Genomic DNA, 16,782 nt, shown 5'->3' with positions numbered 1-16,782 from the left:
AAATGGTCGGCCGACCACTTTTTGTTCTTATCATCTTCTCATTCCTCGTCATCGCCACCAAACTAGCTTAATAAACCTATCTTTCTCTCTCATTTTCTCGATGCTGAATATTCTCAAGAAGAAGAAAAATATTATTGTTAATGGTTGTGGTCGGTCAAAGACAATTTTCCGGCGAAGAAAGTGATCAAGGACAAAGAGATTTTTAATTATGAATCGAAAGGTTAAAAAGATTATCAAAATGGAATTATGTTTCTCATAAGGATTAGATTTGCCATGCCACCGTAACTCAGTAAAAGAAATATGGATGTGGCCTCTACTTTCTTATATCCAACATAAACTTGAAACCATACGGATGTGTCCTCTACTTTCTTACGAGCTTTAGACAGGGGCGTGGATAAAGGGGTGCATCCGGTGCGGTCGCACCGGGCCCCCACTTTATCCAGGGCCCCAATTTATTATCCCTCAGACTATTGAAGTACCCAAAAAAAATTTTAGTTATCAAAAAAACAATAGATGGATTTGTACTGTTAGACTTCCACTCTCTCTCTAACCTCTTCTCTATCTACCATTAAAACCAGTACCTTCATACTCCCTCTCTCTAACTTTTCTCTACTTGTATATGTTATTTGACTTGTCTCCATTCCTCTCTCTCTGGCATTAATTATAATGTACTATTCTGTTAATAATGTAATCTACTATGTGTAGAGTTTATTCTTTTTTTTTTGTTGCTGAGATAAGTTTATTCTATAATTAACCTTATAATTCTACTCTTGAATAGGAGTATAATATTGGTATGTATATAGTATTTTCTAAATCTCCAACATTATCTCATCTCAAACTTGTCTAGAATTGCTTCATTTTTATTTTGTTCATCTCAAACTAAAATTGGATTTACAACTTTCTTAATTCTTTACAAGTTCTTCCTTTGTACATCGTTTTTTTTTTAATTGATTAAATTTTTTTTACAAGTTTTACGTCTCAAAAGGTGTTCTTCTCTCAAAAATCTCCAAATCTAAAAGTATTTTTAATTGTCAATTTGTCATAATTGTTAGAGCTTAGAAGCAAGTACACATAGTCAAAAATATTGCATAAAACTTTGATTTTCATCTACAGTATGTGTTAATTTTTTTCTTTCAATTTTTTGCAATATTGTTTTATGATATGAATTCATCTGCAATTTGATATCTTGTTTAAAAATTTGCAATTTCACGTGTATATTTTTTTTCATTTCTTATTTATGATATGGAGGGCCCCCAATTGAAATTTCGCACCGGACCCCCAAATTCTCGGCCACGCCACTGGCTTTAGAGGCATGAGACAGGATGTCCTTTGTCACCCTAGCTCTTTATCCTAACCTTACAGTCACTTTACAGTCACTCTCCCTGTTAATTTTTCATTATGAAAATCATAATAAGTTTACAGAGTACAAGATTAATCAGGCTAGTCTCAACATCTCACATCTATTGTTGTTGATGACCTGATTATGTTTGGCAAAACAACGTTAAACAATCTAGATACAATTATAGAGCTAATGGAACAATATTCTAACTTCTCTGGACAACAGGTGAATTTTACCAAATCTTCCTTGTTCTTTAGTAGAGGAGTGCCCGAGAATATTCAGACCCAATACACAGTCCAACTCAATGCCCCACTTATGTCTGACCAAGCCAAATATTTTGGAGCCTTAATTCTCAAACCAGGAAATAGAATTCCACGCCATAAGTGATTGGTTGAAAATTTTCAAAATTCACTTTCGGACTGGAAACAAAAATTTATCTCACGTGATGGTAGAATAGTTCTAATTGAATCAATACTTGCCACTTTTTGCACGTACCCATGTAGTTATCAAGTGTTACCAAAAAATGTCCTTGATCAATTAGAACCCATAAAAGGGTGTTTTCGGTGGAGACATGCACAAAATGAAAAAAATAATTACATTTCATAAACTGAGACATTATAACAAGCCCAGAGAAGTATGGAGGTTTAGGTATTACATCCTAACAGCAAGTTAATGAGTCATTAATAGCCAAAATTATATGGATATTTATAACTCAACCACAAGCAATTTGGGTCAAATTCCTAAAACCATAATATGTCAAATATGATGATTCATAGTCAACAAATAATTCCAATTGATGTGGCGTGAAAATGCCACATTTAGATCACTTAACTTCGATGAGTTAGTTCTTTTCGAGTTTATTTGTAATAATTTATGCGTTTTTCTTGATTAGGAAGCTTATTTGGAGGTTGGTGTTTGATTCGGAATAAATGGAGCAATTCATCATATTTTCATCTCATGCGAACGAGACCGGGAGAAAAGAGCTTTAAGGATATTTATTTTGACACATTATGTTGAGGATTGTCAATGTATGTGGGTGAAGTTAATTAACCTTCCATTCTAGTAGATAATTAGTAGTGATCGTTATCAATCTTGTGGACCAAAGTATCCATCTCACTCGACTCTTGTCCGACTTCTTGAGACTCTTCTCCTGAATCTCTCTCACCTCTCACTTAGATAGTTTAGTTAGTTTTATTTGTTTTCTTATTTCTTTCAAATCAATCATCAAATTTATGAAATGGGGTGTGTGTGTGTTTTAGTCTAAGTTAGTTATTGACATCTTGATTATTGGGTTAAACTCGCCATCAGTATTTGAAGTTTCCTTCCTTTCCTTGTGGATCGACCTCGGTCTTACCGAGTACTATAATTGGTCTCGTATACTTGCGGGAATAGACCCATTTTGGGCCTATCAAATTTTTGGCGCTGCTGCCGGGGATAGGTTTAGTAGTTTTGATATCGTTTGCTTATTTTGTTAATTAGTTTAATGTTATTTTCTTACTTAGACATTTTTGCTTTATTTGTTATTCTATTTTCTTAAGTGTATTTATTTTTAGGTACCATTTTAAGGAAATAGCCAGAAGAGAGATAGGAGCGAAGGAAAGGAAGGAATCGAGACGGAAAGCGAAAAATCGATAGTATCGCAATTTAGCTCTTCCTTCTTACTTTTGTGCGATTGTTTAGTTCTATAATTGTTAGTTCCCATTTTGTGATTGTGTGTTACCATCTTTGAATACTGTGAGATCATGACCCGTTCTTATAACGGTTGGTCATTCGATGTTGATGATGATGAGCTTGTTTCGAGGATTCCCCGCACTAACTGACCTGATATGACCCTAGGTGAATACGAACGGATGTGTAAGGATGATCCGATTAGTGAGGGGAATAGACCATTAAAGCATGAACGATCTCGTATGACCCTAGGGGAATACCAACAAATGTCTAGAGACGAGCCTAACCGACCTGGTATGACATTAGGAGATTATCAACGAATGTGTAGAGACGGTCCGATTAGTGAGAGGAATAGATTATTTGAGCCTGATCGATCTCATATGACACTAGAAGAATACCAACATATGCATAGAGATGGTCAAATTAGTGATGGATATGGTCCAACACTAAATATGTATGAGAGACCTTATAGTCCGCACTATTCTGAGAACAATGATTTTAGAGGCAGGTATGATCGATCCTAGTATGTACGGTGGGAGTTATTATCAAGAGTCTTCATTTAATTACACTTGTGAGCCTTATTATGAAGAGTTTCTTGAAGATAGATCTCAATCAGAGTCTGAGAGTCGTCTTATTGAGATTATGTTACAATTTGCGACTCAAACGAAACCGAAGATTAAGTCTTTAAGACATCAATTACATGTTATTGAGTCACAGTTATTAGCCGACGAGGAAGGGGTTTCACCACCCCAAACTCAAGAGGGTACTAGGTCCGATGACGAGGGTAATACGTCAAATCCTAGTACTAAGTTAAATGTCGACGGATCAACTGAGAAGACCCAAGAGCTTGAACAAACTGATAACCTTGTTGTCTCGTTTCCTCAACATGTGTCGTCTCATCATGATAGGACTACATCAGACTTTGAGATTCAGGATGATGGCTCTATAAACTGACTATGAGGCTTAGATGCCTTTGAGGATCAACTGAAAAGTCTTCGACACTTGTAAGAAGTCAGTCTTAGATGCCAGATATGATGTTATAACTGACTATGAGGCTTCAGATGCCTTTGAGGACATCGATCACATAGTACCTAGAGACATGTTGGATAGTGTGTCAGACCATTTACCTAAAGAAACCATGGACATTGACTTGGTCCCTGAGCCTATTATCTTACCCTTAGAGTCCAGTTCAACCTTTCACGTAATCTCAGACTCGGTCGTGATCTTTTTTGGGACATTTCAGACGTCTCTCTTAGAACGTCTACAGACTTATTGGATGTTCTATCCACTAAGCTTGCAGATGACTTCTTGCCTTCGACTGACATCTTAGTCCTTCACTTGTATGTCGATCTTTTTGACGAATTCTTAGTCGTCGCCCCTAGCATTTATGCTTACTTAGTGGACGGTGCATCCACTAAGTTTGGGGATGGCTTATTTTCTTCAATCGTCTTACTTGCTCTTTATAGCTACATAGTTGTGAGACGATTACCATTTGTATATAGCTTTCTTTGGGTTGACCCCCAAATCTTTCGTCTTTTGCTTTATGATCGTTAGGCCGATTGAGATGGGTCTTGATGTTTGTGGGTATCATCACTGGAAAACCTCCACGAGACATAACTCGTGCTCTTGTGTGAAATCAAGAGAATCAAAGGCTAGTTTCATAGCTCAACGCAATCGTGTATACCCACGTTAGTGGTAGATTTATATGTGGTCATGTCTTTTATGTGATTCATTCTCATGATATTTGTTGATATTTTAGGAGTATTTTTCATATGTTTTTACTTCTGAGACGTGGTTTGTTCCAAGTTTGGGGATGACGGTGAGCTTGGCGTCAACTTGAAACCTATTTATTTAAGAGTCTTGGTAGTATCATCATTTATCTCCTTCAGTTATGGTAATATCTCTGCACTCTTCTCTTTAAATTGATGTGCCTCTTTATGTTTTGGTGAGTTTATGCTTGGAACATTGAGGACAATGTTAGTTTTAAGTTTGGGGATGCGGGATACGACCATAACCAATGCATGACTATAGGTTTCAAAGATAAAAGGGTTCAAATTAGCCAAAATTTGAAAATTTTTGAACATTTTGAGTAGATTTGCATGTGATTGTAGTGGTAGTTTTAAGAATGTTGATGCATTTGTGTCTAGTTGATGAGTTTTGTGATTGCTAATGACCTTTGCATGAAAGTCAAGTCCTTTAGTGTTTGTGTTGTGTCATGTGAGTAGCATCTTAGTGGTGAAGAAACATCTCTAAGAGACCTAGAGTAGTCATTAGTGGAGACTTAACCCATGTGAGAACTCAAAGCCTAAATTGTCCTTCGAGTGTACTCTTCCGCGGTAACTCCGAGTAGAATGAAGAGCTACTCAACCTCGTAACATATAAAAGAGCTCATTTAATCTCGTGTGCTCAACTTTCTTCGTCACTAGGAGTGACATTAGGATAGCGAATTAACCTTGCCCTTGTAGTCCTTGAAACCCGATAAGAATGTCAACTAGAGGGAGGCAGATACCCCATCACCATCCATCATCTTATATCCCGAGAATGAAGACATGAGAAGAAAGAAAAAAGAATGTCAAAAACAAGTATGGAAAGAAAAGTTGATTACAAGAATATAGTATTATGTGAGTTGTGTTTGTTTTGTGTTATAGAAAAAAAAAGGAATGAAAAAAAGTGATATGAAAAAAAAGGAATAAAATTGTTTATGTGTATGTTTGAGCATGTGTTGGCTCTTTTGTATGTGTAACGTGATTGTATATATGTGTTTGTGTTTGTGATAATGAATAAGTATTCGAAGCAAGAAACAAATGTTGAGATGCTTAGGAAGTTCTACCATAATGAAGAGGTCAAAATTCTCGGAAATCCACCACCTTCACATCATCTATTGTATCCGCTAATCTTTAGAAGGCACCCTTGGAGGGTAGAATGGGTAAGAAGGACCAAAATGATATGGAGGGTAGAATGGGTGAGAAAGGCCAAAATGATATGGAGGGTAGAATGGAGGTCTAGGTATTACATCCTTACAGCAAGTTAATGAGTCATTAATAGTCAAAACGATATGGAGATTTATAACTCAACCACAAACAATTTGGATCAAACTCCTAAAACCATAATATGTCAAATATGATGATTCCTAGTCAACAAATAATTTCAACCCCTCCTCTACTTTCAAGCAAGCTATAAGCAAGTCCAAAGAAACGATTCACACAAATATAATTTGGATTATAAGTGATGGTACTTCTGTTAAACTACATTCATACCCTTGACTACTTGCTCTACCAAATAAATTATTAGTTATTGAACATGAACTGCCTGCTAATACTTTTTGAGTTTCTGAATTGTTTTTGCATAACACTAAAAGTTGGAACATTGATTTATTCAACCAACATTTTAATGAGCAAACAATACATTTTATTCGAAACATATTAATACCTTAAGTGATGTAGATTGTTGCGGAAGCGTAAAATTAATAGAACTCATTAAATAAAACTAAAAGTAAACGAAGAACAACTGAAATAACTGGAAATAATTCAAGGAAGAATATGCAATCAAGAGATTTTTATTTGATAATTCAATTCGATGTTTAACAAGACCGACCGGACTTCTCTTATATAGAGATTAGACTTTCCTAGATAGACTAAAATAAAGAGAGAAAGATAACTACTAAGGATACTTTCCTTGATTGCTTGGACTCTAAACATGGAAACCCTAAATACTAAAATCTGGAAACTACACTAATGTAGTAACCTGGCCGTTAGGCCCACTAATCTCTTGGCCGAAAGGCCCATTAAGGGGATGGCCGCCATCATTAAGGCAACCAGAAAGATAGACTGATATGTTGCCCTACCACATAAGGTAAGTTTACTACTAAATCTTATTACTTAAAGATAAAGATGATACCAGAAATTTGTACAGTAGCACATCAATTTCCATTGAAACAGTTTTAAAAGAAAAAAAGGAATGAATCGACAGACACACAGTTCATATGGAAAATGGTTCATAATGTTTACCTACATTAAGTAATATTGGAATCAGAGTACCAAATATACACCAAAACTACAAAGTTTGTGGATCTGGCGAATTGGAAACAACGTATCATCTCTTCGAAGAGTGTACACAGTTCAAAAAACTCGTTCGACTAACAGGCATTCCAAATCTACAACAAATAAATACAGATCCAGATAGCTTCCTGAAATTTTTTACTATTACATGACGAAACTGGTAACAAAGTATGGTATACTCTAACTTTTCTTATGTGGAAATGGTGGAAAATGCGAAACGGGCTAATATTTCATCGGACACAGACAGATCTCACTCGTTGCTGGTGGAAAATGAAGGAGTGCCTCAGGTATATCCCACATCTAAGTGATTCTTCATCATCTTGCGGGTAGAAAACTGGGTCCACAACCTCTACGACAGATTAAGATCACCAGAACAAAATTAAGTTCGTTGCTTTGAACCAGTGTCAGCCCTTCATAGTGAAATGATAGAGTTTCAGATAAGAATGGAGTTAGCAGATGAACTAGGTTTGGTGGCTTATATAATGGAAGGGGATACTAGATTTTTGCTTGAGCTAATCTTGGTCGTAGATCCTGAAGTGGGGTGGAGATTATACCATGAAATCAATGGTTTGTGTTCTCGAACGCGTGATAAACACGTGTGATCATTTTCTTACTGTCACAAACTTTGCAATCAGGCTGCACATAATCTTGTGGCTTCTTGTTTGCTCCAACATAAATCTTTGCAATTTGGTCCTTTTCATGGTTAACTATGTCAAAATTCAGTCTGTCTCATATTTTCGTTAATAGAGTCCACTAGGTCGGAACAATGTAACTGTTAAGTTTGTGGCCATCCAACTCAAAACCAATTAGCAATGAGTGGAGAAGACCTAGGCCTTATATTTTTTGTTGCTAATTACCAATTCTCCCATGTCGGACTATACTCACACGCCCCCTCACGTGCGGGGTTATTTGAGCCTAGCACGTGTATTTTTTTCTCTCGGGTGGCGTGGAGCACGTGTGACTTTTTTTCAAGCTAATAACGTATGGGCCTAACTCTGATACCGTGTTAAGTTTGTGGTCATCCAACTCAAAATCAATTGACAATGAGTGGAGAGGACCTAGACCTTATATTCTTGGTTGCTATGTATCATTCTATCATGTGGGACTATTCTCAAGTAACTTGCTTTGTTTAATATATGACTTCTCAAAAAAAATAAAAAAAACATAAACTTTGATACGACAAAAGATCTTGCGATTCATCGTATTATGATTAACAAAATTATCTTATTCTATGGTTGTTTAATTAATCAGCTGATTATCATACAAAACATAACAATGAATAAGCCATAAACAGAAAGAAGAATCAAACAGTGGCAGCATCCAAGAAGATTTGGTAACGATTCCCGCAGTAACAAATGAAACGAATTCTGAGGGCGTCTTCATCTCTTTCTGAACTGATGACATTTTCTTCCGGAAGAGTTTCATAGTAATATTCATGGGTTTCCTCCTCCTGCATGCACCAGTAGTGGAGTCTTGACTAATAAGAAAAAAAGAATACTGTAATAAACAAATTAATCAAATAGTAAATGAATACCTTGTTAATTTCATCAACTTGTTGTCCATCTTCCTGTATAATGTCCTCCAACAGAGTATTGACCACTTTCAGACCTTCCTTTATCCTTATCAGTCTCTTATTCTGCCCCCATTATGATTAATAAATTTAATCATTATCTTCTTTGTTATGACATGGTAATAATTAAGAAGATCGTTAAACAAATTAATTAACCTACAGAAGATTATGAATTTCCTTACCGAATCTGTAAGCCTGTCTCCTGCTGCTTTGGAATCTAAATTAACCTCGTGATCATCATGAAATGTATTACCACCATTAGTTTTTGAATTTGTAAAGATGGTTGTTTGATCTCCTCCTCCTTCACTGTCCAGTTTCTTGCTTGTATTATGTGATCGGAAGAAACAATTACATGGCTCAAATCGTGATGGTGTTAGTTTTACAGAGAATTTATCAATGGGGGAAGATGAAAGATTTACAGATGGTTGTGCTGGTGGTGGGGTTGAAGTGGGAGCCGGGCCAATTAGACAATAAGAAGAAGAAGAATTAAGATGGGGAGGTATCTGATGATGGAACAAGAGTGGGTCGGAATCCATGGGTGGAATTGACCTGGTTCTGGTTCGGAGGAGGAGGGAATTTTCTTGGAAGAATTGATGATCTTGATCGTTTTTGGTCTTGTTGGTGTTGATCAAGATGGGTTTTTTCCTAGGTTTAAATCCGGGGGTGATACATCTTCGTTTCTTTGATCCACATTTAGGGCAAGAATCAGTGAACATAACATGGTCCCCCATTTCTTCTTCTTCTTCGTTTTCATCGTCATGATCATCGACACTACTAGAATCAGTAATGGTGGAGTTGTTGCTCCCGAGCCGGAGCAATGTGGGTTTAATAATCAAACCCTTAAAACCCTCTTCTTCTTCTTCTTCTTCTTGAATTTCCTCTTTACTACTCATCATCTGCATCTCTTCTCTCTCTCTCTCTCTAAAATTTCCCCTGTATTCTTGAAAGATAGTCAAACTAGAGGAGACGACGAGAGGGATATCCAAGTTTTTTTAAAGAGATTTTGCGAGGGGAATGGGTCAATTTAAATGACCATTATGTCCTTGTCAAAAGTTTTTCTTCCACTTGAGAGCCACAACACAAACAGAAATTCATTGCCAATGGGATTATTTCTTCAACTTCCACTGTCACATTTTCCACATAACGCTTAGTCGCTGACTATTGTGCAAGAAATGGAAAGAAAGGGTGCGTTGATAGGAATAGGGAGACACCTCAATTTAAACTGGAAAATGTCTCTCTGTCCGGCATTATGATACACACAAAAGACTCCCACGAGAGCAACAAGCTGTAACCGACTCCCTCACGACATTCGCAAAAAAAAAAAAACTCCCTTATGATATGTAGCGCCCCAAATCCCAAATCTCAAGCTAACCGCCTTGAAATCAAAGATTTGAGACCTTCAAACTGGATCCACAAGCAACACCTACCATGAGTGCACAATAATTACCTGAAAAACAAAATAGCTGGGTTAAAACCCAACTGCAGTAGATTTCCTCAAACCTAAGTCTCGGGTAGGCAAGCTCAATCCCCAATCAAGGAAGCATTGCATTCATATTCATTATTGGCATTATCTGAAATTTAACGGTGAATACTAACATAATATATCAGATTTATCCAATCCCTCTCGAAACTAATAATTTATGTCATTCGATTAATTATTAGGTTTTCCGGTTCTCGTATTATTTTAATCTAATACTAACCCTGATAATACAACGATCTTTTTTTTTTTCAGCAGATAGAAAATATCATGCCTTTAACTAAGGTAAACCTTTATGGCCACAAACTTGACATGTACGTCGACAACCACATTATGTCGAAAGACACAATCATCAAACTCTTGTTCAGGTATCTCAGACCAATACACAACAAACATTGACTCTTATCAAGACTTACAAACAAACTCACCAAACAATTCAAGTCAACAACACATGACAAGTCAGAAGGGATGATGCTTATAGTAGATCCTCACGTGGATCGCAATCTCAAACAAGCAAATAAAAATATTAATTAACAAACATAGGCTCACCACTAGAAGGTATCTACCTAGGAGATACATTGCCTAAAGAACAGAAACCATGTGAATTATCTCAATAAATTCGTCCATCGGAGACTGTTCTGACACCTTGTACGAAAACAAATATAACTTCTCACTCGAAAATCGGATTAATGAACTGTTTGAACTACTAAAAATTAGACGAACATACCTTTCCAACCATATAAGAATCAAACTTAGATTAATTATATATCTACACCAGATTTAATTTTAATATAAACCGACGTGCAGTAGACACTGTTCTGACACCTTGTACGAAAACTATCGTAACTCTTCACTCGAAACTCGGATTAACGAACCGTTTGAACTAATAGAAAGTAGACAAACATACCTTTCCAAAAATATAATAATCACACTTAGATTCATTATATATCTACACCAGATTTAATTTTAATATAAACCGACTGCAGTAGACACTGTTCTGACACCTTGTACGAAAACTATCGTAACTCTTCACTCGGAACTCGGATTAACAAACCGTTTGAACTACTAGAAAGTAGACAAACATACCTTTCCAAAAATATAATAATCACACTTAGATTCATTATATATCTACACCAGATTTAATTTTAATATAAACCGACTGCAGTAGACACTGTTCTGACACCTTGTACGAAAACTATCGTAACTCTTCACTCGGAACTCGGATTAACAAACCGTTTGAACAAATAGAAAGTAGACAAACAGACCTTTCCAGAAATATAAGAATCACACCGAGATTCTTCATATATCAACACCAGATGTAAGTTGAATTTAGACCAAAATACTGTCCTCTATATATGTTTTATGAAATTCTAGATAAAACTAGTCTCTAAGCCATTTAATCGTTCTTTCATGTGATTAACAATACTATACCTATCATGGGATAAATTGAAAGAGCCTACAAAAAAATTAGGAGATAGGAAATCTACCTCTTTTCGCCTTAGATGACTTTAAGACCACAACCATGGCTTGTTCTCTCACTAGAGAACTCTATTTCCATCACTTTTCTTCTTTATTCCTCATCCCTTCACTAAGGAGCGGCTGCACCCTCTTTCTTTTCTATAGGGTTTCCTCAAAAGTGAAGATAAATAGGGTTTTTAAACCCACCAGTATTTCATCTAAACAAAACTGACCTAGACTTTTATTATTTCCACCCAGTTTGGTATATCAAGAAAATAGGGGTGTTACATGATACACATAATCACATGTTTTAAATTCTATGGCATCGGCTGGAAAATAAATCAAAAAAGGGAAGAGAAAGAGAACTAAACTCATCCGACTTAGCATGTGGGTCGTGTGGTACTGGAAAGTGGAAACCTTCTCCTCTATCCCTATCTGTATCATAAAGTAAAAAAACTCCGAACGATTTGGTATTTGGTTCAGCGACTATCTGCAGCGCTTGGACTAGTGATGATAGCACCACCAATGGAAAGAGAAGACATGAGCCTGGACAGAAGCAAGTTAGTAACTTACTGCTTCCTCATTGCTCACAAACTTGGATGCTAGAATTTACTATTTTCCAAGTTCTTCCAGGTTGATTCTCGCTTTGCTAGTGTTTCTTTCTCATTCATTTAAAGATCATCAAATTTGGTGACCCTTTTTACTTAACATTTGTTAAATGGGGCTCTTATAATTTTCTTAGAGAGTTGGGCTTCTTATATAGTTCTTAAAAAAATTAATGTCTTGGTGGCCCCTAAAAATCGGTGGCCCGAAGCGACGCTTTGTTATCTTTGGCCCAGGACCACCCCTGCAAGTTACTACTTCCTCATTGCTCACAAACTTGGATGCTAGAATGTACTATTTTCCAAGTTCTTCCAGGTTGATTCTCGCTTTGCTAGTGTTTCTTTCTCATTCATCTCCTCTTTGTGATATCTCATCAATATGAAGAGGAAACACCTATGGGCTATATAATTGAGTGGAGGTAAGTAGAAGTCTATTTGGAAAAGAGAAAAAGTTGAAAAGAATAACAAAAGGTGCAGTCTTAGCAACACATAGATGTCATACTGTAGTGAAGGCCAGTCTTAAAGGGGTCTCTAAAACCTATAGATATGAGCCTTAGTGGTTCAAGGTGGGGTTGTCTCATATTTATTAGCTTAAGAAAATCTTCACTTGCCAAATACACCATCAACTACATTCTTTTACTTTGTTTCTTTTCGTGTCAACAGTCTTACAGTATGACAACTGGTCGCAATTTTGTTTCTTCCCATAGAATTTAAAACAAATGAATACATTGACTACTTGGGTATTTGCTCTGAGATTGCAACATTGCTCTGAAAATGTGTTTGATTCATTCAGAGCTTCCAATCTTCGGCTGCTTCTAACAAACTGAAACAGGTAAAACTGACAAGGGTACTCTGACAATGTGATCCAAGCTTCCTGTAAGAACAACCTCACCGAAGCTGAAAACATCCATTTTTTCAGTCACATCGATTTTGATATACACATCATAAGTTCCGTCTGGATCTATGCTGAACGAAGATGGAGATATGCTGACCACAACCCCTTCTGGCTGTAAGACAGAGCATGTGTATGTCTCTTGCTCTTTTGCCACATTTTTTACCGTCCTTTTTACAGTTTGGGAACCATTCAGGGCCGACAAGGTTATCGAGGGAAGGTTGAGATCGCCTGGGTAAGGAAGCGGATTAACGCAAGATCTTCCTGTCATGGCATTGACTGTTGCTGGATCAACATTGGGCAAAGAACACAAGAAGTTTATGTAGTCTTCAAATCCTGTTGTAGACCAGTTGCGCTTTAGAAGAAGATACAAAACTATGATTTAGGAGCTCTGTATTAACATAAGTTGGTTAGTTTACCTGATGCAAACACTAGTCCTGGATCCAGAGCACGGCTAGCATTTATCAAGCCAGCCCCGATATCAAAGGGGGTGGAAGGGTAGAGGCTAGATATCTCGGCTCCTTCTGCCATTATTGGCTCCCCATGGTTATCATACTTGGATGCTGTTGTTGAGATTGCAGAAGCAAGCATTGATGGAGTCCATGAAGGATTGTGTTGCTTAATCAGTGCTGCAATTCCAGATATATGAGGAGTTGCCATACTTGTTCCAGACAATAGTGCGAAATTGTCACCTATACATCCATTAAGTTTAGTTCTGAATCGAAATATTCTAGTAAGATGAACATTAGAAGACAGCAATTGTTGAAACTATACAATAATTTGAGTGTAACTGCTATGAAGCGTAAAGCTGAGGAGATATCTTTGTTACCCATAAGAATTGGATCAAAGACACTCATGGGGCTCCAAGCTGCCCATATAAGGTGTCCAGGAGCAAGAATATCTGGCTTTAGTACATCTACTAGGTTCCTTCTGTCGTCGATAATATCAGGTCCTCTGGAAGAAAATCGGCTGACAATAGGAGCTTTTCCATGAAAAGAAGCTAGTCTACCATCTCCAATTGCAGCTCTTGCACTAAATCTTCTAACTAGGCCACTTTGATTCCTGTATACTTGCTTTTCATAGTAATCTGAAATAATCTACATCCAAAGAAAGAATCCTATCATTTTCATTAATTGTTACAGAATGTAGCTTTTGTATGTCAATGGCTGTGATTTTTAAGGTCAAGTTTCTTACTTGAACATCAGCTAGCTTTGGAACCATAATACCAGGAACAGAAAATGGAATGGGGTCAGCTATGAATTCTCCATATGCGGGATTTGAAACTAGAACAAATCCCGCAAAACCTAGACGAGTAGCTGTGTCAACAATGGCGGTGACCGTGGAAGTCTGGTTGGCGAAGCCGGCGGAGAAACTGCAGATAACAATACTACCAAGTACAACTGAAGGATTCAAGGCTTCTGTGAACTGGCATTCCTCGACATATGGAGGAGTCCTTGGAAATGATCCATTTAACTTAACTGCATCCTTTGCTAATACTAACTTAAAGTGAAGGAACCCATTCCCCAAAGATGGTCCTGTTTGTGAAAGAAACGAAGAACACAACTCAGTTAGTGATGGATGAGAGGAAAAGTGATGGTAATGAAGTTGGGACTGAGTACCTGATAATCCAACACCAGAGATTCTCTGACCATTACCAAGAAGAAGAGTAGCAGGGTAGTATCTATCAGTACTACAGGCAGCGACACCCATTGCCCACGGACTGAAGGAGACTACAGTGGAAGGAGCTGGTCCTTGATTACCAGCCGCTTGGACTACAAACACACCAGCTCTTCGAGCAAATAACATGAAAATGTCAAAGACGTTGAAAAAGGTGATTGTATCTTCTGGAGGTTCATCTGGTCCTACTGACAGTGTTAGGATATCTACTCCATCTGTAACTGCCTGTTTCAATCCAATAAAAGCATTAGAACGTCTAGTTCTCCCTACACTTGAACATTTGGTACAAGTGGTAGTAAATACTTGGTCGATTGCGGCCACTACATCAGATGTGGTTCCAACACTGGGAAAGATAGCCTTGTAAACAGCAATCCGTGCAGCGGGTGCCATTCCACTGGCCTGTCCGTAAAAGAAGCCCTTCGTCACCACTGGGATCTCTGAATTTCCAGCAGCCGTTGATGCTACGTGACTGTTTGTTTTATAAAAGAACATATTTTCATTCCAGATATTCTTTCCTCGAGACCGTTTAATATAATTTTGCCTTTTACAAACAAACATACGTATAGAAGTCCATATAATATGAAATTGAGAAAGTAACGAGTACCTTCCATGGCCAACAGCATCAAATGGTGAGAGGTAGTCGATAGATGGATCAAGAGGTTGAAGAGCTTGAGCCCCAGCAGAGAAGTATTTTGCCGATACTATCTTACCATTACACGAACCCCTTGGAAACCTCGGTCCTTCCTCACAGACACCCCCACTAAAGTAGGAGTTCGACTCATTCCATCTATAAGCACTAGTAGGATCATAAGCAAAACTCGGATGCATAGGATCGATACCTGTGTCTATGATTCCTATAACTAATCCCTCCCCAGCATTTCTATCTCCTCCTTGACTCCATACTCCTGTAGGCAGTCCAAGGTATTTAGGACTGTAAGTTGTCATCAACTTAGCTCCTCTATCTCTCTCTACTAATTTCACTCCTTCTGCTAATTCAAGTACTTTTACCTGTTAAGTTTCAGATGATATTTTACGCAAGCACACAAGGCAGGTAATAAAGGGGATGAGTACATAATGACAAATTTTAGAGTGTGACCTGAGAAGGAGTGGTGTGAACAGAAAAGCCATTAACAATGTGTTTGTAGCTATAGATCTTGCTGTAGCTTCCAACCTTTAGACTTCTCTCAAGAAGTTGATCATGTGATTCCTCCAAGTGCTTTGCATGCCTTTTCGAAGCTATACTATATATATATATTAATGAAATCAAGATAACGCTATATCCATCGTTTTGAATAATCCGAAGTACATAATCCTAAATCATTGAAAATATTCATACTAAACCAGATTAAAAAAAAAAAAAAATCAAATGAACCTGTTTGGATCGCGTCTTTGGCCTTCTTGGAAAGGCATTGAGCCTTGCTGGTGAAACGCGACAGGGTCACCTTCCATTAAAACCAGGTAAATTGCTCTATCCTCTCCAAAACTTACAACAATCATCATTATTAAAGGAATAAGAAAACCCATAACTGCATGTCCTGATGCAGCCATTGTAATTGCCATGTTTGAGTAACAACAATATACCCACCAGACAATCATATATATTTGGTAAGATGATCATGATATAGGCATGAATAAAGCTGAGGATGAATTGAGAGATGTAGGAGAAAACAGTCAGTCAATTAGTGGTAACGATTATTTCTGTTTGTTTCCCCGAAGCTCCTCATTGAATCTAAATTCTGTTTAGAATATTGTCACACCAAACACACCTGATAGTTGAAACTTTTTATCTACATGCATGCCTTTACTACACACGTTTTAGGGCGCAAGTGAGGAAAAGTCTGTTATTTTAGAGAGCTTTATTTGGTTCTTTCAGGAAAAAGACGGTTAATCTATTATCCGAAAAAATGATAGTTGTAGCAAAATGTGTGCCAAAACATGTAACAAAGCGAATAAATTGATGATAGCCAATTCGAGACCTCAGAAGCACTTGCACAAATGAGAATACACAATCGTATTATAATACTGTATACATCTGATACCT

At 37.2% G+C, this 16,782-nt stretch overlaps 2 protein-coding genes and 1 long non-coding RNA gene across 3 annotated transcripts; all 3 read right to left on the bottom strand.

Annotated features, from left to right (window-relative positions):
• Window positions 1–6,840: 6,840 nt before the first annotated feature.
• LOC147560693 (uncharacterized) lies at window positions 6,841–7,517 on the bottom strand. Its single transcript, XR_015234851.1, has 2 exons — window positions 7,251–7,517; window positions 6,841–7,160 (listed from the first exon to the last, which is right to left on the bottom strand). It is a non-coding gene; the product is annotated as an uncharacterized LOC147560693 (long non-coding RNA).
• Window positions 7,518–8,220: 703 nt separating this feature from the next.
• LOC147560692 (uncharacterized) lies at window positions 8,221–9,827 on the bottom strand. The gene is made up of 3 exons (XM_086658062.1): window positions 8,818–9,827; window positions 8,600–8,701; window positions 8,221–8,515 (listed from the first exon to the last, which is right to left on the bottom strand). The coding sequence occupies exons 1-3, from the start codon at window positions 9,535–9,537 to the stop codon at window positions 8,369–8,371; spliced, it is 969 nt and encodes a 322-aa protein (XP_086514188.1). The 5' UTR covers window positions 9,538–9,827; the 3' UTR covers window positions 8,221–8,368.
• Window positions 9,828–12,729: 2,902 nt separating this feature from the next.
• ALE1 (PA-domain containing subtilase family protein) lies at window positions 12,730–16,530 on the bottom strand. Its single transcript, XM_086662811.1, has 9 exons — window positions 16,114–16,530; window positions 15,838–15,982; window positions 15,346–15,749; window positions 15,045–15,210; window positions 14,684–14,966; window positions 14,259–14,599; window positions 13,894–14,161; window positions 13,484–13,756; window positions 12,730–13,400 (listed from the first exon to the last, which is right to left on the bottom strand). Exons 1-9 carry the CDS (start codon window positions 16,335–16,337, stop codon window positions 12,988–12,990), a joined length of 2,517 nt encoding a protein of 838 aa, XP_086518937.1. The 5' UTR covers window positions 16,338–16,530; the 3' UTR covers window positions 12,730–12,987.
• Window positions 16,531–16,782: the final 252 nt, after the last annotated feature.

The sequence above is a fragment of the Eschscholzia californica genome, unplaced genomic scaffold, assembly GCF_041429995.1.
Source record: "Eschscholzia californica isolate CP2 unplaced genomic scaffold, dmEscCali1.0.p SCAF_2, whole genome shotgun sequence".
Taxonomy (NCBI): Eukaryota; Viridiplantae; Streptophyta; class Magnoliopsida; order Ranunculales; family Papaveraceae; genus Eschscholzia; species Eschscholzia californica.
Note: the sequence above shows the minus strand (reverse complement) of the source record. Positions and strands in the feature narration are given on the sequence as shown.

Excerpts from the sequence above, each read along its gene's own strand:
- ALE1 (XM_086662811.1), bottom strand. The coding sequence starts at position 16,337 with ATGATTGTCTGGTGGGTATATTGTTGTTACTCAAACATGGCAATTACA. Across the intron at positions 15,750-15,837 it reads TTCACACCACTCCTTCTCAG|GTAAAAGTACTTGAATTAGC; the intron begins GTCACACTCTAA and ends GAAACTTAACAG. Across the intron at positions 15,211-15,345 it reads GATGCTGTTGGCCATGGAAG|TCACGTAGCATCAACGGCTG; the intron begins GTACTCGTTACT and ends TAAAACAAACAG.
- LOC147560692 (XM_086658062.1), bottom strand. The coding sequence starts at position 9,537 with ATGCAGATGATGAGTAGTAAAGAGGAAATTCAAGAAGAAGAAGAAGAA. Across the intron at positions 8,702-8,817 it reads GAGACAGGCTTACAGATTCG|AATAAGAGACTGATAAGGAT; the intron begins GTAAGGAAATTC and ends TAATGGGGGCAG. Across the intron at positions 8,516-8,599 it reads AAGTTGATGAAATTAACAAG|GAGGAGGAAACCCATGAATA; the intron begins GTATTCATTTAC and ends TGGTGCATGCAG.